Raw genomic sequence first — 23,487 nt, 5'->3', positions numbered from 1 at the left:
CCTCTGGAGGGACTGTGGGCTGGGTGATTTGGGCACTGCCTTTTGGAAATCACAGCTCTGTGTGCCTCGGGCCACTTCTTCATTGTTACCTGGCTACGAGGGCTGGAGAAATGCCCTGCTTTGCTCACAGATGGGTTTCTCACTTTTTAGGACCAATAGGAAAACCCATAATAGAGTGAAGCTCCTTGTGAACCACATCCTGCTGGAGGGGCGAGGGCAGCAGCAGGGGTGAAGGTGAGCAGAGTGCTCAGCAGACAACCACTGAAAGTGGTTTCTCCTGTTCACATCCCCCATCCCCACATCCCTGACTACCTTAAGAGCCACGTGGAAGCTGGCTGAAGCCAAAAAGTGCATGCTTGTTCCACGTGGCGTGTTGTGCTTCAGTACTGCCGAGTGAAGGCACAATCCAGCCATTCCTATGGCCTTGCTGCCACCTGCCCTGGGGCTTTGGGACACCCTGGTCTTCCTTCTCTCTGCCATATCCCCATGCCCAGCTCTATTTCCAGCTGCCAGGAGCCAGCCCCTCATTCCCAGAACGCAGCCCTTTGCTCCCACACCGTACAGGACTCATACTTAAATTGGGATGCTTCTGATTGTTTGCGTTCCCAGACTGCTTTAAAGTCTGGGCTGAGACCATTTTCAAACCCTACGCACCTCCTGCGCTGCGCTGCACCACAAGAAGAAAGCAGCAGGGCTGGCCACAAGCACATGCTTTATTACTCTGCAACAAAGTGAGCCTCGCTTTGTGCTCAGCCCTGAGCTGGCACTGCTGGAGCGAAGCAATTCCCCACAGCTCTACCCCTGGGCCACAGTTTGGTCGATCCAGTTTCGGAAGTGGCTGACGCGGGTGTAGACAGCAGGCGTGTGGACGTTGCAGTTGCTGTTTCCCCAGGAGACGATGCCAATCAGGGTCCAGGCGTTCCCACTCTGATACACGAGGGGACCCCCGGAGTCGCCCTGAGGGGACGAGAGCTGCAGTTTAGGCATGCCCCCATCCCTACCAGCCCCGGGACCTTACTCCAAACGGGTCCCTGCCACCCCAGTCCCTAAGATGCTTGAGCTCAGAGTCTCCGAGTGCAACACCCCACGCAACCTCCTTTCCAGGCACTTGGGGTGGGGGGAACTCAGCTCCTCACCTGGCAGGAAGAGGCTCCGGCCCCTCCGGCACACAGCATGGCGCTGGTGATGCGGGTGCCCCAGTACTGCTGGCACCGGCTCTGCGAGACCAGGGGCAGGGAGACCTGCTGCAGGCGTGACGCCAGAGCGTTGGCTTTTGAAGGAGAAAAAAGCTGTGTTACTCACTGTAACTCACATATGTCTCCCCATGTGCACACCAATGGATGCAGCCACGCGCTGCCACCCTCCCAGCACAGTAAGAGCCCCCCAAGAGCTGCAGGGTACCTACAGGTGGTGCTGATGCGTCCCCAGCCGGTGGTGACACACTGCTGGGAGTCGGACAGAGCCAGGTTGGCAGCAGCCAGGCAGACGGGGGACACACGGGTGCCCAGCTGGGCGGACGAGGAGAGCTTCAGCAGCGTGATGTCGTTGTTGAGGGTGTAGGCGTTCCAGTTGGGGTGGGTGACGGCCTGCCGAGGGCACAAGCACTTCGTCCTGGCCATGGGGCAGAGCTGCAGTGCCCTCCCAGAGCTACAGCCACCCCACTCACCTTCGACACGGTCTTCACCTGGACAGACTCAGTCTGGGAGCCAAGGTTGTATTCCCCAAGGACGACGACGTGGGATAATGGGCTGCAAGACAGAGGGGTTGGGAGTCCTGCAGCACCACCGAGAGGGAGTGGTGGGCTGCTCGATGCCCTCGGGGCTGTGCCCAGTGAGCCTTGAGCCCGTGCCCATCCGGTGTCCCCGGTGGGGTGCGGAGGGCATCGCTCCTTACTTGAACTCGCAGTGGGCAGCTGTGACCACCCAGTTCGCGTTGATCAGAGAACCGCCGCAGAAGTGGGATCCTGAGCGGGTCTGGGAGGAAAGGAAGAGGAGGAGCTGGGGGTGGGCAGGGGGTACCCGCACAGCAGCCCACGCATGGGAGTGGGACAGGGATGTACCTGCAGGGACACCTGCCAGGGCCAGGAGCCGGACACCGCGTTCTGCCCATTGATGATCCTCTCGCTGTACTGCACCGAGGGGCTGATCAGGGGCACCCCGCAGCCTATGGAGGAGCACGGGAGGGCTCAAGGCTCGTGCCCACAGGCATCTCCTGCACCCTGAGGACCTGCCAGCACTTTGCAGGAGGACACGGAGGACACCTGCCCAGCGTTGGGCTTACCTGAAACGGTGCTGGCCAGGGCCAGACAGGTGACTGCCCACAGGAACGCCATCCTGGGAAGACATGGCAGTGCCCCGGGGCTGCTGGCTTTATAGCAGCTGGGAGCTGTGTGGCTCGTGGCCAGGCAGGGCAAGGTCCTGTCCTGTCCCAGCTGTGGGCAGTGGTGCCATGCCAAGCCTAGCACCTCACCCTACCCTGAGTGGTGACAGCAGCTGTGGGATAGTGATGCAGAAAGCACCCGTGATGCTTGGGCTGCTGCTGAAAGGAGTTGTGTGGGTTTTCCACTGCATCTTCCATAGCTGAGCTCTGGTGGGGACACAGGCAGGGCTGGGGTGGGAGTTGGTGCCTGGGCTGTGAGAGATGGCCATGTCCCTCCAGGCCTGTGTGAGAGCTGTTCTTCCCCCATGCAGCAGTGATACGGTGGCCTGGCAAGGCGTTGTCCCAGCTGGATGTTCCCAGAGCCCAAGGCCACCCTAGGTACACCCCTGTGCAGGTGAGCACATCCCAAGGCCAGGTGGGGCAGGCAGAAGCTTTCCCAGGCAGTCAGGAGCCATAGAGAGCAGGCAGCAAGCCCCAGGGAGGACAATGGACTTCTCCCTGAGCTCATCACCTCTGAGCCCCTCCTGCAGGTGCCTGATCCCTCTGCCCCCCAGACCTGAGTGCTAGGGAGTAGTCTGGTGTCCCCCAAATCCCCCATCACCATCCTGGGCTCACTTGAGTGCCAGGAGCCATCCCTGGAATAATGCTGAGCATAGGGATGTGTTCTCTGTTCTGTGCTCCCCATGCCCTGCTCCCCTGAGGCACATTGGCTGGACACAGGTAAGCGATTGCAGAGCTCAGGTCTTTATTTTTGGCATTGGTGCCATACAACAGCAGTGGGATCAGGCCCATCATAAGGCAGAAAGAGTGGCAGAGCATAGAATTCAGCCCTTCCACTGCCCAAGGTGCCTGCAGGGCTGGCACAACAGTGCAGGCCAGGCAGGAGGAGGTGGCAAAAGAGAGGTGTGTGGCTCCAAGGAAGCAGAGCACACAGCATGCTTTGCTCCTCAGCTTCCCCTGGCATGTGAGGAGAAAAGGACCAAGGGATGGAGAGCAGCAGAGGATGACTGTGCCCAGGGAGGTCTGCCCATCATGGAGAAAGCTGAGACTCTGTTCACATTCTCCCAAGTAGTGAAGTCTTGGACTTTGATGCTGTTGTAAACGTTGACCAGAGAGCTTGGGCAGGTCACTAGAACTCCGATCTGTCCCTTCATGCGAGCAGGGAGAGAGTTGGTGGCAAGAGCTCCGTGTGTTCCTTCTCCTCGCTGGTCCTTAGCCATAGTGAGCTGGCTGAGATCCATGCAGGATCCAGCTGGTCCTGTAAGACCATGTAAGCCTGGGTCTAGTAGTGCTCCAGTTTTGGAGCTGTGGTGAGAAAAGAACCAATGTACAGGTCGCTCTGGCTGTATGGATGCACCAGGAATTGCTGCAGCCCCACAAAGATTTGGCCTCACCCCAGCTGTAGCCCCCTCTCCTTCGCTCTGTTGATCCTCTTTCTCCTCCAGGCAGTAAGCTAGACGTAAACAGCCCTGATTTATTCCTGAGCCAGGTCTCCTAGGTCTGCTTGGAGGGGTAACAGCTCAGCAAGGCAAGCTCAGAGCAGGATGGCACGTATCCAGACTGTCCCAACACAGGGCAAGGTGTGGGGATGCCGTGCATCATCTCCATTTTCCCCACACACAGCCTTGGAGCCGTCCTGTTCGGTCCATACATCGGTGGGGCAGTGGGAAGCAGGGCTGTTGCAGGCAGTGGGATGTCTCAGGCACACTTGGCCTTGCGCAGGCAGAAGGGCAGCTCAGGTGCAGGGACCAGGATGGTGCTGAAGATGGGCCGGTAGCCCTCGGGCAGAGGCTGGGGGTTCTGTGCCATCATTTCCAGCACCACGTGTCTCACATCCTTGGAGATGTCACCCCGGAGGTCCAGCAAAGTGGAGATGTGCTCATCGCTGGGCAGAGAGCAGGAGGTGAGCTGGGAGCAGCTGACTCACAGCATCATCCCCTGCAGCCCTGCTCATGTCCCTCAAACCTCCCATGATCCAGACAAGCTGAGGCTGGGGAGAGCTGGAACTTCAAGCCAGCTGATTTTTTTAATCGGCTTGAAAGTAACCCCATAAAACTTTTAAAGTTTTCATCTTGGCATTTCATGGGTTTTGGTCAATTCTGACATTTCCAATTAGGTGATTCATGACTTCTCACCCTTTTGATGACTAAATATGGACGAGTGAGCACCATAGCAGGACTGCTTTTCCCTTCACATCTTTGTCATTGAGTTTTTGCCGGAATCCCTCAAATCTGGGTCATGGCAAAAAGAAACCTCACAAAGGAGGGAGCCCAGGTTTCTGCGTGCTCTCCAGCCCAAGCCTGGCTCCTCAGAGCAGTCATACCCAGTCACAGGTGAGCTGAGCTGGGCTTCCTACCTGGCATCGGGGTACTTGGTGATGAAGCCCAGCACCTCCAGGCTGAGTAGCGCTGGATCTTTGAGGCAGATCAGCTCCCGCAGAGCAAACACGGCCTCCAGGCTCTGCTGGCTCCTGTCCAGGCCCTGAGAAGGAGATTGTGATGTGGGTGAGCTCCCAGCCAGTTCCCTCCCATCTTGGCCTCATAACTACCCTAAGTGTAACAGCTGTTCACGGGCTGATGCAATTCTCCATCTGCTGCGGGCTGCAGGAACAGCTCATAGCTCCTTGCGCTCACCTCGCTATGGGGCTACCCCAGGGCTTGTGCAGTGCTCCTCTCTCACAGCCCAACCCCAACTCCCCACCACATTCAGGCATCCCTCACCAGGCTGCAGAAGAGCTCCCGGAGCTGCGTGGCGTCCTGCAGCAGGCGGTCACAGAACTGGCCCCTCTCCTCCTTGCTCTTGCACACCATCTTCTTCTGCATGAGCGCCCTCAGGTATTGGCTCGCCACCAGGAGCTCGCTCTCCATCAGCAGGAGCTGAGCACCAGGGCAGAAGAAAGCTGTTAGCTCTGGGGGTTGGCCGTGAATTGCCCAGAAGGGAAAGCAGGCAGAAAGGCATCTGAATTTGGGGCAGATCTGTGCGATGGTGCCCCGCGGGATGCTGTGGAGGATATGGGCCCTCCAGCAGATCTCTATTCCCCTCCCGGCACCCTTTGGGCTGTATCCTGAGCACAGCAACCAACTGCCCAACACCATCATCCTGCAAACCAGCAGCCCGTCAGAGGGAAGCCCTGCAGCAGTTGTACCGTGAAGGCGGGCTTCCTGACGTGGGAGAAGTCCTTTGTGTATTTGTCGATCACTTCACACATGCTGTTGACCAGCTGGGACCCAGAGAGCCACTTGCGGGAAGGCAGCTGCACGTAGAAGGGCTGAAAGGAGCACAGGAGGAGCATAAGGTGCCTTGCACTGCACTGCTCTTGTAGCAGTTCCCAGCTGAAGAGGGGCACGGCATCCCATAGCACCTGCCCTCCTGCAGCCTGGCAGCTCACTGAAGCCTATTGCTACCAGAGGGCCCTGCTTGGCAAAAGCCAACATAAAACAGTGGTCTACATCAGGAAATGGATGGGAAACACGAGGACTGACATTCCTGGGTCTTCCTGGTGCCTACAGGTCAGTGTTTTGGGGCTTTACCTGGGCCACGGAGCTTCACTGCCACTGCTGGGCACTGCACCACAGCCAGCACCTGAGGTCTGGAGCAGCAAGCTGCTCCTCACACACTTGCTTTTGGCCTGCCCTGATGCAGTTTTAATTTCTGCTCCTTTTCCTGTGTAGACACAACATGTTTTTGGCTGGGGGCTCTTCCTCCCCTGCTGTCCTTGTAGGCAGCACCTTCCTGCCTAAAGGCACAGTCTCTCTGTAGCGTGGCAGTCTCCAGGCAGCCTGTGAGTGTTTCACCCTTTAGCTGCTCCTTTGTTTCCATGGCATTCACCTTCCAGCCCTAAATAGCAATGCCATTAGTTTTTCCAGATTTGCTCCAGGAAAGCTAAATTTGACTATGCTGGCAGGAAACGACTCGGGCAGTCACACATGGGTTTATATCCTCTGCACGGATATGCTCTCCCCTTGGTTCTGTGCCACGAAAGAGCCACAGAAAAGGAGTGCAAAGGAGCCCAGGTGGGCTGTGCCTCCCCAGCCCTGTCAGTCGGTGGGTTTGGGGCCATATGCCATGGTGATACCGGGTGGTGCTGGCAGGCTGGTGATAGATTATCAAGGTCTGGGAGCTGTGTTTGAAGGATGATAGCTGGCTGAATGCTGCTCGCTAGCATGGAGCACATGGCCTAAAGCTAGGCAGGAATAGACAGAGTAGCAATAGTGCTGTTCTTGCTGGGGAGGGGTCTTTGCATCCCCAGCAGCCTTGGGCTGTGGATAAACATACCTGTAAGTCAAGGAGCAGCTCCTCCAGCAGCAGCTGGCAGGCTTTCTTCTGCATCTTGTCCAGAGCAGCCCGGAGAGATGCAGGGACTTCTCTGCAGGCAGCATTGGGGTGCAGAGAAGGGATAGAGGAGCTAGGAGACAGAGAGAGAAGGGAGGGGACCCTCCCAGGAAGTGCAAGAGGATGGAGAACTTGTGGCTTCCTTATGATAGTGGGGTTATTCTGAGAGGCAGCCATGAGCCATGCATTACCTGAGAGCCAGGTTGTTGTTGAGCATGGCCAGGAGATAGGAAACATAGTGCTTGGGTACGGTCCGATCCTTCTGGTGCTCCTTCCCACACTGCACAAGGACTTCCCTCAGGCTGCAACACAGCCAGTGATCCGTGACGGGCAGGCAGAGCTCCTGCCACAAATGCCCAGAACTGGGATGCTGCCACATCCCATAACCTCCCAGCTCACTGCTGCCAAACTGGCAGTGGCCTGTTCTTGGGCAGCATAGGACAGCTGGATCCGCTCTGGACCCCTCAGGGACCAGGACCAGAGCAGGGCTCAGCACCACCAGAGAGGTGCTTGGGGCAACAGGCCCTGGAATCCGGTGGCCCCCAGGAGCTGGGACACAGCCCCATGGTAGAAAGGCTGTGCTGTGGGGGCCCAGGGTCTGCAAAGATGGGCAGGGGTGGGAGGGGCTCCACTGACCGTCCCAGAAAAGCCTCGAGCTCCTCCAGGGCCATGTTGTAGACCTTCTGCTGCAGAGAGTCTGTGATCAAGGAGGCTACCTGGATATTCTCACTCAGCATCTGTGCAAGGAGAGGAAACTGGAGGTAAGTCAGGGGCCATGGCCCCTTTTGGGGTGCTCTCAGCACAGCCTGCCCCAAGCTGCACCCCAGAGAGCACGGAACACAGGGGAAGAGAAGAGCCCGACCACATCTCGGAACCATAATGAGAACAATGTGGCCCTGGACAAGCAACCAAAGCAGCAGGGACAAAAGTGCCTGGGGTCAACCACAGTGCTGGGCACACACCTGCACGACAATGACAGGCAGGGCAGACTGGAAGAAGCCCTGATGGTCCATCTCGGGTTCCTCTTCTCTGAACCACTCCTTGAACTCCACCTCCAGGGTCCTCTGCATCCACTCGAGCACGCTCGCCTGTGGGATGGATACCCACCACAGCCAGTCCCAAAGTCAGCTACCAGCACCCCCAGACCCAACACACCGCCCAGCAGTGAGCCCCAGGCCTCATGCCACGAGCTCCTGCTGCCAGTGTCAGAGCAGGTGCCTGCATGACGGCCATGCCTGGGACCCTACAGCCACTGCACACATGCTGCCCTGCTTGCTCACCTTGACTTTCTCCACGTATTTCCTCTCTGTCTGATCCACAAGCTCAGGGGAGATCAGGGGGCCCAGAGAAGAAACATCCACTTCTGGGAGGAGGTCAGGGTGACCCATCACCTCCGGGCTGGATGGCAAAGGTGGGAAAGGGTTGTGTTTGCCTGCAGTTTCTATATCTGCCCTCCCCGTGGTCCCCAGAGGCTGGGTGCTGACCTGGGGTACGCGCGAAGCACCCACTCAAGGAGGAGGAAGAGTGCCTGCTTGTCCAGGTCCTCTCGGAGGATGTCCTGGAGGTGGCTACTGAGGGCCCGGTGGTACGTGGCAGTGCAGACACTGAGGATGTTGTAGTGTGCTGGGACACACTGGACCATCAGGTCCTTCACCACACGCAGCTCGGACACGATGTCCCTCTGCAGTGCAGCGAGGTGCCTGGCCAGCCCCGGACCTTCAGCATCCATACGGATGGCATTAAAGTGAGCTGCTGTGATGGTCTCCTGGAGAACGTGGTAAAACTTCTGCCTCCAGCCCTTCGGGCGGCCAGGAGGCAGGAAGGTGGCATCCAGGAGTAGAGTGTCATCTATTTTCTCCTCCCGCTCAATGATCCTGATGGCGGTGACAAAGAGAACTGGGTCTTCCCGCACCAGCTGCAGGCTGCTGCTCACGATGCCCCACAGCTGCTTGGCCAGGCTCTCATTGAGCTCTTGCAGACAGCTGAAGTAGGACAGCACAGTTGCCTGGGCACTGGAGAGCCCACGAAGGTGCAGCTGGGAAAGGATGTCATCTCGGAGGTGCTCCATCATCATGAGCTCTGCGTGGGCCTCCAGCAGGTGCTGCCCACGGAGCAGCTGCAGGGTATGGGAAAAAACCTCGTGGACTGTGGGAGGAGAGATGGCAGGATTGAGCACAGAGTGTGAAGGAGGTATGGGCACAGGTTAGAGGGAGATCACGAGTGGAAGATGCTCCTGGGGGGACAGTGCTGGCAGGCAGGGGCATCTCCATCCACAGACTTGCCAAACCCAATTGGCAAAGCCTGCACAACCTGCTCTGACTTTGCCACCAGCCTCGAGCAGAGCCCAGGATTGGACTGGAATAACTCCAAGCGAACTGCCAGCCTAAGTCCATATGGACTGGGCCAGTGCCGTACCTGAGAAGAGCTGGGGCAGCACCTGGACCACCGAGGCCAGCTGCACGTGCTCTGCCTTCAGTGCCCGCATCTGCTGGAGGTCCTGGAAGCGGTCTGCGCAGTCGAGCAGGGCCCACCTCGCTGCCCCCATGTCCTGGCACACGCTCTGCACCTCCTGGACTGCCGACCGCAGCTGCTCCAGCCCAGTGCTCACCCCCTCCAGGTAAGACTGCACAGTTGACTGAGGAGCAGAAGAGGACAGAGGGGCAGCAGAGAAGCTCTTGAAGGCTTGCACTGTTTGCCCCCAGCCCTGTCAGGCCACTCCTGCATGCCCTTCCCCAGCCCCAGAAGCTCAGATCTGCCTCTGCCACTATGCTGTCGCCACTCACCATGATCCCAAGTACACACAGCATCAAGAAGGCTGCTCTAGCAGCAGGAATGGCCCGTTTCACCCCTTCAGAGTGCGCTGTGTCACAGTTTAACGTGACTGTTTGCGAGGTTTGGGGTGTCCAATGGCTACTATGCATGAGGTGAGAGAAGGAAGGGCATCCCTTTGGGATTACCAAGGCAGCAGGGTGAGCAGTAACTAGATGTCTCCTTTCAGTTTTAAAAACCATTTCCAAAATCAGAACAATCGGACTGCTCAGGTTGATTGTTCTTCAGGTTATGCAGAAAGGGTTCACAGCGTCACCCTGATCAAGGAGGTGTGTGCATCCCTTATCTATGTGTGCAGAAATACTGCTTCTCATGCACGGGCTCTGCAGGCAGGGATGGGGCTGCCTCCTCCCAGCCATGGGGAAGGGGATGGGATCACGATGGGGAGCACTGTGTCCCACAGTGGGATGTGTTGAACTCCCTCAGTGCATTGTTTTAAAGGACAGATAGAGGCAGAGGAGGCTCATCTTGAGTAGGGCAGGGGTGGTACCAAATCCTAAAGAACTAAACCTAAACAACTGCATTTCTCCCACTAAGTGCCAGTCAAGGCTCCCACCGAGGACGAGATTTTTCCCAGAAGTGGAAAAAATGATGATTCCATGCAGAAGACCCTGGTGGGATCCGTGCTTGGAGAGGTGTGAGCACCCATTGGGTGGGACATGACAAACACCCACCTTCAGCCGGGACTGGATGGAGCTGTTCCTCTGTGTCTCTCTGTTTCGGTAGTGCCCGAGCCCCTCCAGTTTCTCAGGCCGATAGAACACCCCTGAAGCCCATTTCAGAGCAGCTCCTCTCGCTAACTTCTCAGCCTTTTCCACCTCTGGCCACTCCTCATCTGGGGATGAAGCCAGGGGTTAATGAGCAAAACGAAGCCTCTCCTTGCAGGGCAGGAAAGGCCCCTGAGGCCAGAAACAGGAAACCATTGTGAGCGGATGTTCAAGCACACCCAGATATGGGAAACTGGACAGCAGGGCAGCAAGGAGACATCCTGGGAGGGCTCCCTGACATCCCACAGCCATGGACGGGGCCACGCAGTGGACAGCAGGCTGCCCTGAGGAGCTGTCATCCAACCCACCAGCTCGGGGTGCCACCCTGAGGTGACCCAGCATGACAAGGACAGGTTGCCCAAGGGGGTCTCGTGCCACCTGGGCAGGCAGTGAGTCAGCAGGTGGCACAAAGAGCTGGCACTGCGTGTCCATGTGGCACTCCTGGAGGCGGTGGTGGCTCTGCCGTGCTGACAGAAGCAGACCCAGGCTCCTGGCCTCCTCGGTGTTCCAAAGGCACCCGATGGGCTGCGTGGGGCTGTCTTCACAAAGAGTCCAAACAAAAGTGTCCAAAACCATGTCAAGGGCTGAGGGCTGTGACCCAGCCCATCTCCAGGGCTCGGTTTCACTGTTTGTTTCATCGTTTCCCCCCTTTCCAGAACTGGGGGTCCCTGCACCCCCCCGAGGATGCCACCCTGTCCCCAACCGAGTTTCCCCACAAGGACACCGCTGGGACTGGGGGCTTCTAAGGAAGAACAGTGCATCCCTGGAGGGTGGGGAGCTCAGAGGGAAAGGCTGCAGCGTAGGGAGAAGGTGGCAAAGCAGGGACTGGGGGAGCGTAAGGAGCACGGAGCGGCAGCCCTCCTCCCCTGCCCAGCACCGCGGGGGCTGCTGCATCGTCCCCGTTACCTGTAGGGCTCGCGCAGCGCTCGTCCTTCGCCGACATGCCCATGGTCTCACCGCCGCTGTGCGCACACGAGCGGGGCTGGGCCGAGCGGAGGAAGCCGACGGCCGTTTCCTCCGGCACACGGCGATCCTCAGGGGCTCATTGTGTTCCCGAGGACGCGCTCAGGATGTCGGGGCCGGAGGGGGAGCAGGGGAAGGAGGACGGACGTAAAGAACCGCCATACGGCACGCGGCCCCTATGGTGCAGGGAGGGCCCCTGGGTGCCCCCCGTGGCTCCTGCGTGCCCACGGGTTCTGCTTTGTGCTGGAGCTGAGCATCCCTGACGCTTTGTCTGAGGTGTGAGCCCACCACGAGGCGCAGCGGGGGTTTGGTGCGTTCACGAGGTATGGGAAGGTGGCTGGGTGATGGCTTGCAAGGCTTGGGGACACGGGTTGGCCACGGCTGCTTTGGTTAACGAGGAACGGGACGTCCCGGGGCCACCGACCACCTCCCCAGGGTTACGGTGAGGCACTGCGTGGGGCGCTCGAGCATCCCCCGCCCCGAGAAGCGGTGGGCTGAAACATCGCACACCGCCCCAGTTCCGTCCTGCAGCCCTCGGAGGGAAACGAGGGCACAGCCCAGAGGCTCGCAGCAGCCCCCAAAAGGACTGGGAATCTCAGAGCAAAAGCCGTCCCGCCCCGCTTCGCCCCCCGAGCCCCCCCACGTGGCTTCCGCGCACGCCCCGCCCCGGAAGTTCCCGTCATGCCCCTCGAACCGGAAGCGGAAGCGCGGCGGGCCCGGAGCCGGCGGCGGGCAGATGGCGGAGTGCGGGCCGCAACCCCCTGGGGCTGGAGGCGGCGGAGGAGGAGGCGGCGGCGGTGGGAGCGGAGGTGCCGGGGCGCCCAGCCGGCACGAGAAGAGCCTGGGGCTGCTCACCACCAAGTTCGTGTCGCTGTTGCAGGAGGCCAAGGACGGCGTGCTGGACCTGAAGCTGGTGCGGGGCTATTGGAGGCTGGGGAGGCCCGGCCGGGGGCATTGCTGTGTGAGGGGGGAACGTGGGGATGGCGGGCCGCACGCTGGGGCTGCTCTTCTGCCACCGCCCTGCTGCTCTGTGTCCGTCTGCTCGTGTGGCCCTTGGGTTCTTTTCCCGTCAGACAGCGCAGCCTTCTGCACCGTGCCCTCCGAGCAGAAGGAAGGCTGCCGTGGGCCGCTCCACCTCTGGTACAGGTTGTCTGTTTAGGCTGTGGGGGAGCGTTGGGTGAATTTGCCTTGCTCTTTTTTAAGATCTCCGTGACAGAGGAGTTCTGCCTGTATGGTATGTGCAGCACTTAAAGCTAAGCCTTTTCTATATGTGAAACTCCACTGTGGTTTATAGAAACCACTCTAAGCTGGATGTGTGTGTGAACATACAGAGAGCGTGCTGAAAGTGGAAAGCTTGGGGCAGTCCCCTGGCTGCTGAATGCTGTCCTCTCCTGTGCCAAACGGCTGTCTCCTTGGATTTGGGCAGAAGAGCAGCATTCCCTAAACTGTCAGTTCAGTGGGGGTCATGTTTGTTAGTGAAGGGCCACCGTAGTCCTGGAGTGTGAAAGGGGAAAGTCATTTCTGCACTGTCCTCTGTGTGACACCACTATATGAGCTGGCTTCAGTTAAACTCTTGCTAGTGCTACACTGCCATCTGGAAACAATATCAGCACCACCTGGTGTCTCCTGAATGTGAAGGGAGGGTCCTTCAAAGGGTCAGAATCACAGGATTGTAGGGGGCTTCTGGAGTTCGTGTAGTCCAACCCCCCTGCTGAAGCAAGTCCCTGGATTAGAATGCACAGGAAAGCATCTGGGTGGGTTCTGAATACCTCCAGAGAAGGAAACACCCCAGCCTTTTGGGCAGCCTGTTCCAGTGCTCTGCCTTTGCACCTACGCTTATTGTCCTCCTTGTGGCCATTTCCAGAGGACTCTGCCTCCTGACATTGTGTCTGTTCTCTATGAGCTGGCATCAGGTCTAGATATAAAAGGCCTTTTGAATGTCAGCTTTGCTAAACTGTTGTCAGTCAGCCCTTTACATCCAGATTCCCATCTCTCCTTATGCTGGAGGAGCACTGAACATTTAGGCTGCCAGACTTGTAGCCCTGCCTTGCTGCTGAGGAGCAGTGTGGGGTGGTGAGCAGGTTGGTCAGGAGTTAATCTGGCAGGCAGGAAAGAGAGAAACATGACTGAGAGTTTGGAGTTAAGTTCTGACTTCTCTTGCAGGCTGCAGACACCTTGGCTGTGCGACAGAAACGACGAATCTATGATATCACAAATGTCCTAGAAGGGATTGGGCTGATTGAGAAGAAATCGAAGAACAGTATCCAGTGGAAGTGAGTGACAGAGAAAGTTTAAGTCATTCATGGGTCCCTTCTAGTCCCGGGTCCTGTCTTCTGGGTGCCTTTCTGCTGAATTCACAGTGGCCTGTGCTGAGCTGTGCTGATGGTAGTGATGAGGAATGCTGAAATATGTATGGCACATCACTTCTACGGCAGTGCTGGTATTTTGGTGCAAACTATTTCCATGTCTTGAGTTAGAAAAGATACCTTTCTTGGTGCTGGAGGTGGGGGAAGAGCCCTGCTGGGCTGTGGGATGCACTGAGTGGTGCTGGGGCTGCAGAGCGGATGCAGGTGAGATTCTCTGGCCTTGATGTGTGATAGAGGGGGCAGGAGGGGAGGTGGCAGCTCTCAGAGACTGGGCCTTTTTGGTTGCTCTGTTAGCTGATGCATGTCACTGCTGTTTGCTCTGCACAGAGGGGTGGGTCCTGGCTGCAACACACGTGAGATTGCTCACAAACTCATTGAGCTGAAGGCAGACATAGAGGACCTGGAGCAGCAGGAACAGGAGCTGGAGAAGCAGAAGATGTGGGTTCAGCAGAGCATCAAAAATGTCACAGAAGACGTGCAGAACAACTGATATCCTTTTGTCAGCTGGCCATTCCTCAGGGCTGGGAGGCAGGAGCTGGGGCTGGGCTGGCAGTGCTCTGCTGGGGGCACCTCATGTTGCTGGAGGATTTGCTCTGAAAGGGTGAAGAGGTCGTGCTCCCCTTTGGAAGCAGAGGAACACTGCCCAGTATAGGAAATAGCTTCCTTTGCAGCATTTCTTGTGTTCAGAAAGGAAGGAAGCTCCAGGTGCCCTTTGAGTTCTGTCTTCACAGGACTGCAGCCTTTCTCCTTAACCTTCCCAACGCTAGCTTATGTGACACATGAAGATATCTGCAAGTGCTTCACAGGTGAGGAAATGGTGCTGCATCATAAAGATATAATACTGCAGTCCTGTCAGCCTATCCCAGCTGCTTTTCTTTCTCCAAGAAAGAGGAGGCAGCACATCTTGGCTTAGGCCTGAGCATGGGCTGCCCAGTAAGCATCGTGGAAACTGTGGTTCAAGCTTTGCTGCCATCCTTTGGTTTGGGAACCACTGAATTGTAGCTTTGTTGTCACCATAAGAGGTGAGGGAGCAGGAGGTGTCCTTGTCCTGTTGGCAGTTACAGTGCTGGCTGGAGGGCCAGAAATATCCTGTGTGCAGCATGGCAGCCTTCTCAGCTGTAGCAGTGTGGATTCAGAGCTGCTTTCTGCTTCAGTGAATGCCTGTCCTCTCCTGACCCTCTGCAACCTACATCTGCTTGCTTGCCTCAGACAGCTCAAGGTGGAAGCTGCTTATCCTGCCCACCCCAGCTGTGCAGACCCTTGTCTGACTGCTCACCTCTTCCAAGCTGTCTCCTTATCCTGCACTGCATCAGTTCTTCCATTTCTCATCTTTCCTCCTTATTCGCCAGACTTTATCCTGCTCGAGTTCCTGCTGCTAATTTGTGTGCCCCACCCCTTGCTTTACTGTTTCTTCTAGTTTAAGGTCGTGCTTCTTGGGGGCAGGGGTTGTTTTCAGTTTGACAGTGCTTGGGGCCAGATAGTTCATAACAGCCTGCAGGAGCTTCCTGGAGACCAGCAGACAGATTATTGCTTGGTTGACTGAGCATTTTGCATTTTATTGCACCTGTTTTTTCTGAAAGAGTTTGCATCTGAATTCAGACCACACCAAAAAGCACAGAGAAGATGAGATCTTAGCGAGGACAAGCGTGAAATCCTTTGGAACCGAAGCCTGAGCCGTGTTTTCCCTTTGTTTGGTGTGTGCCCAGTTTTGCTGCATGAATATTCTTTGCACAGGGTGTCTGACTCCCCCTCCTGCCAAGTGTCTGAGCCTTGCAGAGGTTCTGTGTCAGAGCTCTTGTGTTGGAAAGCTGAATTTTAGCCCCTTCTTTATTCTTACTGCCTGCGATTAAAGTCATTTCCTCCAAGTGAGTTAGGACTTGAAGCTTTGCATGCTTGTACTCTTGTCGAGTATGAATTCTTTATTTGAATTTAAAATAAATGAGAATATGTTAGTTCTTAGTGACTCGGAAACATAATTTTGTCTTCTATTGTGATACGCTTTGTGCTTGCAGAATCAAAAAGGAAGTGGAAACACACTGTGCACTGATTGTTTTGTGAAAATATTTGGGACTCAGTTATCAAGAGAGATAGAAAGGCAGTGCCTGTGCTGTAGAGGCTTTCGGGTCTCAAAGCTTGAGCTTTCTTTGGGCTTTATTATGCCTTTTTAACGTCTTTTTAACAATATTTTCCTTAAGTACAGATTTGTTAAAGAACTCCCATCTTATTCACAAATCTTGTGGTACTTCTAATCCCCGCACTTTTGCTGATCTGACCTTTGGTTGCCTGTCTGAAATAGAAGGATGTGCTCTTCTGCTGTCTGCTCTGTGGATCTTAGAGAAGATTATGAATGGAGCTTCATGCAGGGTATTGGTGAAGCGTGTGCACAAACCACACCAAACATTCAAACTGAAAGCTCCTATCTGCTTGGTCTTAATGTGCCTGATGTTCACAGCATTGGTATTTCCCCATTCACATTTCTCATGTTAAATATAAACCTGGATGCAGAATGGAAGCTGCTCATCTGGCATTGTTGTGTTCTGAAAGAGCTGCAGGACTTGGAAAGGACATGATGCTGTCAGCCTGGCTCTTTGTGTCTCTATGCAGGGGCCAACACAGGCAGCAGCAGGCAGCTCTTGCTGATAGAGGCAAGGAAGCATTGCTTTCAGGTGTTGGCACACGTGAGGCTGCTGTGCTGTTAGCTGCCTGGCTCCTGTGCTGTCTCTGCTGGCAGGGCAGCTCTTCCAGCTGTGTGCTGCTCTGTTCACAATTCAGACTGGGGAAGATGAGTGAGTCCTGTGAAGGAATTGAAGGAATCTACTGGAAAAAAAACCTTGATTTTCTCTGAAGGGTTGTTTGGAAAGAAGTTTTCCTGGTTCTTTATGCCCTCAGGGTTGGTACATTCAGACTCTACAACATGCTTAGCAGCTTGAGTGGGTGTAAGTGGCAGTTCTCCAAGGGAGGGAAAGCTGTCTGGACTTTGGGAAGTGCAGGAGATGAGGGGCTCTTTGTCAGCCTGTGCCCTCTGAGTGCTGACCAGTCTGTTTTCACAGGAGACACCCTCCTTGCAATTCGAGCCCCATCAGGCACACGCCTAGAGGTTCCCATCCCTGAGGTGAGTGATAATTGCGTGGATAGAGAGCAGCTGCGTGGTATGTGTGTGTTCTGGGGGAGTGCTGCTGGATTGAGCAGGCTGAGAGTTAGAAAGGAGTTGGTGGTCGTGGTTTTGATGGAGCTGGAGGAACTGTCAACTCAAAGATGGCTCCAACTATTAAATAGTTGCCAAGAAGCTCTGTCATTTGGAAGTGCTTGGGTAAGTGCAGGAGCTCCAGAGAGAGCTGTTGAGAGGTGAACTGTCCTGACCTGCCTGGACAGCACGTCTTGCCACTGGGAAACTCCTCTTCTGTTTGGAAAGGGCCCTTAATGTATGTCTGTGTTTTGCTTCTGACTTTCCTCAGGGCCCGAGTAGGCAGAAGAAATACCAGATCCATCTGAAGAGCACCAGTGGTCCAATTGATGTTCTCTTAGTAAACAAGGATGCTTGGAGCTCTCCTCCAGTAGTGCTACCCGTCCCACCCCCTGAAGACCTCATCCAGTGCCAGGCAGTAGCACCCTCAAAACCACAGATCCCGCCGCTCGCCCACTTCCAAGAGGCATCTGTTCCCAGCAGCACCCAGCCCTCAACGCCAACACCTTCCAGCACTCAGGATCACAGCCCTCCTGAGCAGAAAGACACGAGCACAGGTGAGAGGGACGTTGCAGAGAGCAGAAACGGGATGGTTGCTGATCAACAGGGCAATGTGCACCTGGTCACACAGCACTGTCAGCACCTGGCAAAGGGAACACCTGTGTGTTTGCTGCACTGAACCCTTTGCTTTCACCTTAGTGGGACTGGGTGTGCTAATGGAAATACTGTGTGTGTCTGCGGCTCCTTCCAGAATGCAGCATCTCAGTGGTGGAGTCCAAGAGCAGCAGTGACCTTGACCCCCTCAGCAATGTATCTGTACCCAGCGGCCAGACAGCCAGGCTGGACACACAGCTGCTGCAGTCCTCTGCCTCGCTGGACAGCAGCTCTGTCCTACCCAGCCCCTCTGCCTCCTTTGAGCCAATCAAACCTGATCCTGCAGGAAGTGAGTATGCACCTGGTTTGTCTGCCTCTCCAGATTGTGCCACTGGGAGCGAGGGAGTGGCTGCTGGCCTCAGGGAAATGAGCTGAATGCTGTTCTGCCTTTGCTGTCAGCCAGATGCCATGAGGAGTGAATAGGCATTTCCTTGGGGGAGGGAGCCACAGCTGTGTGTGGGTGCTGGGGGACCTGGTGTGGAGGTGACCTGTCACGTTTAGTGCCATGCCACTGCCTGTGACGCTAGTACTGGAAAAGCCACAAGAGATGCTCACGTGGTGTGTCTGTGCTGTGCTAGGTAGGATTATTCCCTTTCAGCCCCTTTTGTAGTGCTAGGTCTGAGTTTTGAGATTGCGAAGTCTTCACTAGCAGCACTCTTCTTACTTGTTAGATTATTAGGAGAGTTCTAGTCTTTGTTTTTCTCCTTTACTCAGAAGTACTTTATATATTTCTAGCAATCTTGTGGTCTTATTGGTCTTCCAGTGTGTGTCTGGGGAGCTTCCTGGTGTGCTTGCTGAGGTGCAATGGGCTTTAAACACAGAAATTTTAGCTTTGGGCCAGGAAATGGCAGACTGGTCCACAGACAGAAAAAGCATCCTCTGAATAAGAAACTGTGCTTTAATACTTCCAAACTTACTTTCTCTGCAGAAGTACTTCAGGTTAAAGTGTTAGAAAAGGAAACCTTACTGAAATGTAGCTCATGCAGTTCTTTTCCATCTTGGACTGGTCTTGACTGTGGCATCAAGCACTGATCTGCACGGAGCTCACAGAGCTGTGCTAACCATCTGAAAGCACGCCCTTATCCTGCGTGTGACAAATCAAGGTGTTGTGCAGGGCCTGATGCTGTGTGAAGTCTCATACTCTCAATTACTGTATAGCTGTCAACTGTGATAACATGTGCATGTACTGGTGTTCCTACAGATCTCTTCAAAGTAGCTGAGCCTTGAGTATTTTACTGCTGATCATTGCAGCTGATGTATTTGACATGGGGCATGGGAGAGGAATTTCTGGGCAGTGTGGCATGATTTGGGTGCATGAGGACTGTGAGGATAGCAGGGCAGTGGGTGATAAAGCAGTAAAGATGCTTCATTTAACAATGTAAATCATTTGGTTTGTTATATTCACAGTGCTGGAGCTTCCCAAAGAGCTGTCAGAGATGTTTGATCCAACGAGAGGTACGTTCACACCCTGGTCACAGCCTCATTCTGCAATCCACCCACAGTTTGTGTGAAGTTTACTCGTGTTCTTTAATGTCTATTTTATTCACTCCCTATTGGATTATTTTGCAGGTGTGTTTTTTTAAGGTGCTTATGGTAGCTGCTAGCTCTCTCCTGGTAGCTGGGCACTCTTTTTTTTTCTGTCTTCGTATTACCAGCAATGTCTCTGTTCAAGTTTCCCATACAGCATACAGATGAGAGCTTTTCAGGCCCCGTGCCAGCACTGATCTGTGTTTTGCCTTCTCACACTCCTCTTCCAACTTGCCTGCACCATCTAGAGCTACCAGCAAAATCCCTGTTAGTCTTGTTTCAACTGTAGCCTGCCCAGGCTAATCCAAGCAAATAATCTGGGGAGATCATCTGCAGTCCTTGAAATAGCCCTCGTGGTTTTAGGGGTGCAGCTGGGGAGGGGATGCTGTTACTTGTGTCAGTTCTGCCTCTGTCCAAGGTAAGTTTGACTGTTGCTACCTAATGATGGACTTCGGACTAAGGGCAGAAGAGGTGCAAGGTGGCAGAATTTGATCTAACATAAACCTAAACTGGGAAGCATTTATCTACATGTGCACACTTGGATTCCAGTCTTTCCTTTCAGTGCTGTTGTAATTCTTCCTGGCCTCAGAGCATGGCAGAGCTGAGTACACAAGCACTTTGTGGTGGTGACAGAACATGTCACACTTTTTTCTCGGAGTCCCTGGTTCTTTGTGAAGGGACTCTTTTTTGCTTTAAAAACCCCACAGCCCTAAATGCCACAGTCAACCTGGAGGACACCATTCCTCCATGCTCAGCCCAGCACTGGAGAACCCACTGCTGTAGACCGTGAGGTCTTGGTAATGACTGAACACGTCTGAAGAGTAAAGTTCATTCTTTGCAGGGTGGAACATAAGGTGCTGCAGGGTGCAAACCTGTGGAGAAGGTACAGCTAAACCCAAACTAACTACTATGGGACTCTATGGACACTATTGTGAAGGAGAAGTTTGCTATCTGCAGTAATGCATGCTGTTTTATGGATATTCCTCCTGGTTTGGAGGAGCGAAGTTCAGATCCAGGAGTGAACGTGTAAAGGACCTTGCTTGTTTTACCCTCATCTACTGAAGAAGGCCTGAAAATACAGATTCTGTATTTTACTGCTGTTTATTTTAGCTAGTATTATTCCTCTCTGGTTACTTCTAGTTGAAATCCTCTCATCTCACAGCATGGAACTAGGCAGGTAGGTTCCTGTCCTCTAGGAAATGACCTGCAGTGAATCAGCATCTTGAAAATGGGCTCATCAGAGTTTCTTTTGTGAAAGATCACTTCACCCTGGCCAGGCTGATTGAGATTGTCATATTTAACTTGGTGGAGTGAGAGAGGGATTCAGAATGTTGTTTCCAAACACTTAGCTTCTGAAAGGGAAAAGATCCGTTTGCACATGCTTGGCCTGGCTGCTTGCCTGCCAACCTTTCAAGTGTTTCGTGGTTCTGCTAGCCAAGATCAACATCACTGGAGGAAAGAATGACATTTTGGAGATAATTTTTGTTTATAGCGTTGTGTGGGCAGTAGAGTAGAGAGCAGTTAATGGCCCATTAGGGAAGGATATGCAGAGCTCAGATGTTTGCTGGTGGGCAACCAGCCAACCTACCATGGCATATCACAGCTGTGGAGTGAAGGGTTCCAATTAGGAGGGACAAATCTGGAGGAAACTGGAGGCATTGATTAGCTTTGCTGCTCCTGGAACAGCTTGTCTCTCTTTTTCCTCCCCACTCTAGCAAAGCCAGTATGGGTAATTGAGGAGTGGATCAGGCTTTACCACCTCAATTTCAGATACATGTCGGGGACTTTCCCTTGGGACTCCAGTAGCACACCACTGCAGGGATAAGGCATCACCCTTCGTGTGAAAGCACTGGGCTTGTGGCTGAGCTAAGCAGGAAGGAACCTTCTGCAGAATGTTTTGGTGCTGCCCGAATGGTCCAACACATGTGGTTCCCTCTGCCCAGGGCAGGAGGCTGAGCTTCCTGCTGACACTGCCTGCACTCACCTTGCCTTAGTCCAAAAAGGGCTGGCATGGAGAGGACCAGAAGAACTGGGAAGGGTGGGGAAACACACACACACAGAGCAGAAGTCAGAGCGCATTGCTTACTGTGTTTGTCTCTTCCCTAGAATGTATGAACTCTGAGCTGCTGGAGGAGCTGATGTCATCTGAAGGTGAGTCTCAAGAGTTTTCCCCTCGTGGCGTGGCCTTTCTGGGGCAGAAAACCAGTCCTGTGTGCCTTCATACAGGTGATAACCTTGTGTTCACAGCCTTGCCCTCATCGTTCTGGGCTCAGGGCATGGTTCTCACTGTTGTGCAAGGCTGTGAGTGATGCGTGAGGAGCAGAGGAGCCTCTCAGTGCTGCAAGGCTGATGAGAAGCAATCTCAAGGATCCCAGGCCGCGAGACCCCACGGCTCAGCTCGGGGCTAGCTGTGGGAGTGCTGAACATTGTAACCAACTGCTGGCTTTTCTCTTCTAGTGTTTGCTCCCTTGCTCCGCCTCTCCCCCCCTCCTGGAGATCATGACTACATCTACAACCTGGATGAGAGCGAAGGCGTCTGTGACCTCTTCGATGTGCCTGTCCTTAACCTCTGACTTCTCAGCGTGGCTGTGAGCCTCGCACACACAGACCCTTTTGTAACTCTTTGGAAAGTGTCTATTTTTGGATTCCTTTTGTGCTAGAGCTCGACGAGTGAGCGAATCAGAGATACTCTCATATGAACTCAGAACCAAGAGATGTGGACTCGGAGGCCGGGAGCCTCCCCGTCACTTCTTTCTCCTCCTGTCTTGCACGTGCAAGGACTGACCTCGCCTCGCTGCATCTCTCTCTTCACTGGATTCTGGGCATCGCTTCAGAGGGTCTGTGATTTGTTGAGTTTGCCCAGGTGCCTCTCCAAGCTTCCTCAAATCTGCATGCCTTGGTTTTCCTGCACTCCTAGAGGCACTTTGCACCTCCTAGGTACCAGCTGCTACACGGAGCCCTGATAGCACGATCGGTTCACAAGCCCGGAGGTAGTTAGTTTCAGTGTGGGTGGTTATATCCTAGAATGACATCAACAAAAAGCAAACCAATGGCACCAAAAGGTCCATTTGTTCCAGTGACTCCAATCCAAGCTAGTATGTTTTACAAGACAAAGCACTTTTCTCTGTTGGCTGCCCCTCCCAGTAGGACCCGGGAGCTGAGCTGAGAGTTTCTCAGCAGGAATGCCAGTTCTCCCATGGTGTTTGCTCACCTGATGCACAGCCCAACAGCTGTGCTGTTCCTACAGGGCTGAAGAAGGGTGCCAGTATTAATGTTTTCTTCTTATGAGTTGTTTGAAAGGTTAAGACTGATCCAGCTGGTGCCTTTAAGGTATTCCAAGTACATCAGACGCCGCTCATATTAGCATCTAGCTATTCTCCAGCATTGCACTTGAGCCTTCAACTGTTGTAAAGGCGACCAAGCAGGAATGATTCAGTAGTACTTTGCCACGACGAGTTTCACAGGTGTTGTCAAAATAGTGTTTTGTCCCCCCCCTGTTTTTTTCCTCCTTAGCATGTGCTCAGGGTCGGCCTTCCTATGGATATGAATTTGCTCTGGTGTTCATACTGTGCTCCTTGAGCCTGTAGGCAGGTTGCTGCACAGCACAATGCCTTTCTGTATCTTTTTTTGTCATGAGATTGCTCTTCAATGGAAGGTCTGTTGAGGTGGCTTTGGAGTGTTTTATTTTTCTTTCTTTCTTTTTGACGAGCAGCCATGGAGCCCCGTGCATTTCTTTCTTTCTTTCTTTTTTCTGTTGTTGGAGTAAAAAGCCCTCCTGGATTCCTTGTACTTTGCAAACCCCAACGTTGCTTTTGGGTCAGATTCGACTGTTTTGCACATCTTCCTGCCAACCCAGCAGTCGCAGCCGTCCCAAAGAGCCTTTCCTGCTCTGCAAACTGCCATAGGGGGACGGCCAGCTTCTCACAGCCAGCACCAGCAGTGATGGGATACGAACGGGACACACTCAATGCTTGGCACCTGCAGAGGTGAGGCTGTATGCTTGAGTCCTTTCTTTCCAAAGCATCTCCTGGTGTTGTTTTATTCTTTGTGGAACTCCTCCAGCAGACCTGCTCCTTTCTGCGCCGTGGGATGCAGCAGCACCCCGTAGGAAAAGCGCAATGAATTCAATAGGAATGGACAACCTGGAACCCTTTCTAGCTGATGGCAGTGGGCAGCACAGTGGGTGAGATGGGGGCGTGTGGGTGCTGAGCTTGGAGCCCACGTGCTGTCCAGCAGCCTTCCTTCCCTTTGTCGCTCCCAACCTTTGCTCCCTCCACGTGTTAACGTTTGCCACTGCTTTGGAGAAAAAAAAAAAAAAAGGAAAAAAAAAAAAGATGTAGAGAAGATTAACAGATGAACTTTGATTCCTATATAAAGATTATTTTTATACTTTTGGTGTTTTTTTTGCAAAGGAAAATTGCTTGTAATATTTGTACAGTTGTTGAGTGAATAAACGAACCCTTTCCAGAGGCTGTGCTGCTCCCAG

General features: G+C 54.2%; 3 protein-coding genes across 5 annotated transcripts; 1 reads left to right on the top strand and 2 right to left on the bottom strand.

The window, feature by feature from the left end:
• Nucleotides 1–792: 792 nt before the first annotated feature.
• On the bottom strand, nucleotides 793–2,332 carry CTRL (chymotrypsin like). Its single transcript, XM_010717862.3, has 7 exons — nucleotides 2,281–2,332; nucleotides 2,060–2,163; nucleotides 1,894–1,973; nucleotides 1,667–1,748; nucleotides 1,406–1,586; nucleotides 1,137–1,270; nucleotides 793–957 (listed from the first exon to the last, which is right to left on the bottom strand). Exons 1-7 carry the CDS (start codon nucleotides 2,330–2,332, stop codon nucleotides 796–798), a joined length of 795 nt encoding a protein of 264 aa, XP_010716164.2. The 3' UTR covers nucleotides 793–795.
• A 775-nt stretch (nucleotides 2,333–3,107) lies between these two features.
• On the bottom strand, nucleotides 3,108–11,892 carry EXOC3L1 (exocyst complex component 3 like 1). 3 transcript variants are annotated; one of them, XM_085234587.1, is made up of 13 exons: nucleotides 11,214–11,892; nucleotides 10,215–10,375; nucleotides 9,127–9,346; nucleotides 8,196–8,856; nucleotides 7,992–8,109; nucleotides 7,674–7,799; nucleotides 7,348–7,448; nucleotides 6,903–7,013; nucleotides 6,655–6,745; nucleotides 5,525–5,647; nucleotides 5,100–5,255; nucleotides 4,736–4,860; nucleotides 3,108–4,264 (listed from the first exon to the last, which is right to left on the bottom strand). In XM_085234587.1, the coding sequence occupies exons 1-13, from the start codon at nucleotides 11,254–11,256 to the stop codon at nucleotides 4,078–4,080; spliced, it is 2,223 nt and encodes a 740-aa protein (XP_085090713.1). In that variant the 5' UTR covers nucleotides 11,257–11,892; the 3' UTR covers nucleotides 3,108–4,077. The 3 variants fall into 3 exon arrangements, with proteins under 3 accessions (XP_085090713.1, XP_003209755.3, XP_085090714.1); XM_003209707.5 differs by having other exon boundaries at nucleotides 6,655–6,784; nucleotides 11,214–11,890; XM_085234588.1 differs by lacking the exon at nucleotides 6,903–7,013 and having other exon boundaries at nucleotides 6,655–6,784.
• A 61-nt stretch (nucleotides 11,893–11,953) lies between these two features.
• On the top strand, nucleotides 11,954–23,471 carry E2F4 (E2F transcription factor 4). Its single transcript, XM_085234595.1, has 10 exons — nucleotides 11,954–12,183; nucleotides 13,434–13,543; nucleotides 13,964–14,125; nucleotides 14,399–14,442; nucleotides 16,687–16,748; nucleotides 17,092–17,377; nucleotides 17,572–17,763; nucleotides 18,882–18,929; nucleotides 21,108–21,152; nucleotides 21,459–23,471. The coding sequence occupies exons 1-10, from the start codon at nucleotides 12,007–12,009 to the stop codon at nucleotides 21,572–21,574; spliced, it is 1,242 nt and encodes a 413-aa protein (XP_085090721.1). The 5' UTR covers nucleotides 11,954–12,006; the 3' UTR covers nucleotides 21,575–23,471.
• The last annotated feature ends 16 nt before the right edge of the window (nucleotides 23,472–23,487 follow it).

Source organism: Meleagris gallopavo, chromosome 13 (genome assembly GCF_905368555.1).
Source record: "Meleagris gallopavo chromosome 13, MGAL_WU_HG_1.1, whole genome shotgun sequence".
NCBI classification, from domain to species: domain Eukaryota; kingdom Metazoa; phylum Chordata; class Aves; order Galliformes; family Phasianidae; genus Meleagris; species Meleagris gallopavo.
The sequence above is the reverse complement of the archived record's forward strand: the minus strand, read 5'-3'. Positions and strand labels throughout refer to the sequence as shown.

Bases quoted from the DNA above. Each gene is read 5' to 3' on its own strand.
- E2F4 (XM_085234595.1), top strand. From the start codon at position 12,007: ATGGCGGAGTGCGGGCCGCAACCCCCTGGGGCTGGAGGCGGCGGAGGA. The intron at 12,184-13,433 runs GTGCGGGGCTAT...CTTCTCTTGCAG, and splicing joins GCGTGCTGGACCTGAAGCTG to GCTGCAGACACCTTGGCTGT. The intron at 18,930-21,107 runs GTACGTTCACAC...TCTCTTCCCTAG, and splicing joins GATGTTTGATCCAACGAGAG to AATGTATGAACTCTGAGCTG.
- CTRL (XM_010717862.3), bottom strand. From the start codon at position 2,332: ATGGCGTTCCTGTGGGCAGTCACCTGTCTGGCCCTGGCCAGCACCGTT. The intron at 1,974-2,059 runs GTACATCCCTGT...CTTTCCTCCCAG, and splicing joins CCTGGCAGGTGTCCCTGCAG to ACCCGCTCAGGATCCCACTT. The intron at 1,587-1,666 runs GTGAGTGGGGTG...TGCCCTCGGCAG, and splicing joins AGGTGAAGACCGTGTCGAAG to GCCGTCACCCACCCCAACTG.
- EXOC3L1 (XM_003209707.5), bottom strand. From the start codon at position 11,256: ATGGGCATGTCGGCGAAGGACGAGCGCTGCGCGAGCCCTACAG. The intron at 9,347-10,214 runs GTGGGTGTTTGT...TCTGCTCCTCAG, and splicing joins CCATCCAGTCCCGGCTGAAG to TCAACTGTGCAGTCTTACCT. The intron at 5,648-6,654 runs GTATGTTTATCC...TGCTCCTTTCAG, and splicing joins AGCTGCTCCTTGACTTACAG to CCCTTCTACGTGCAGCTGCC.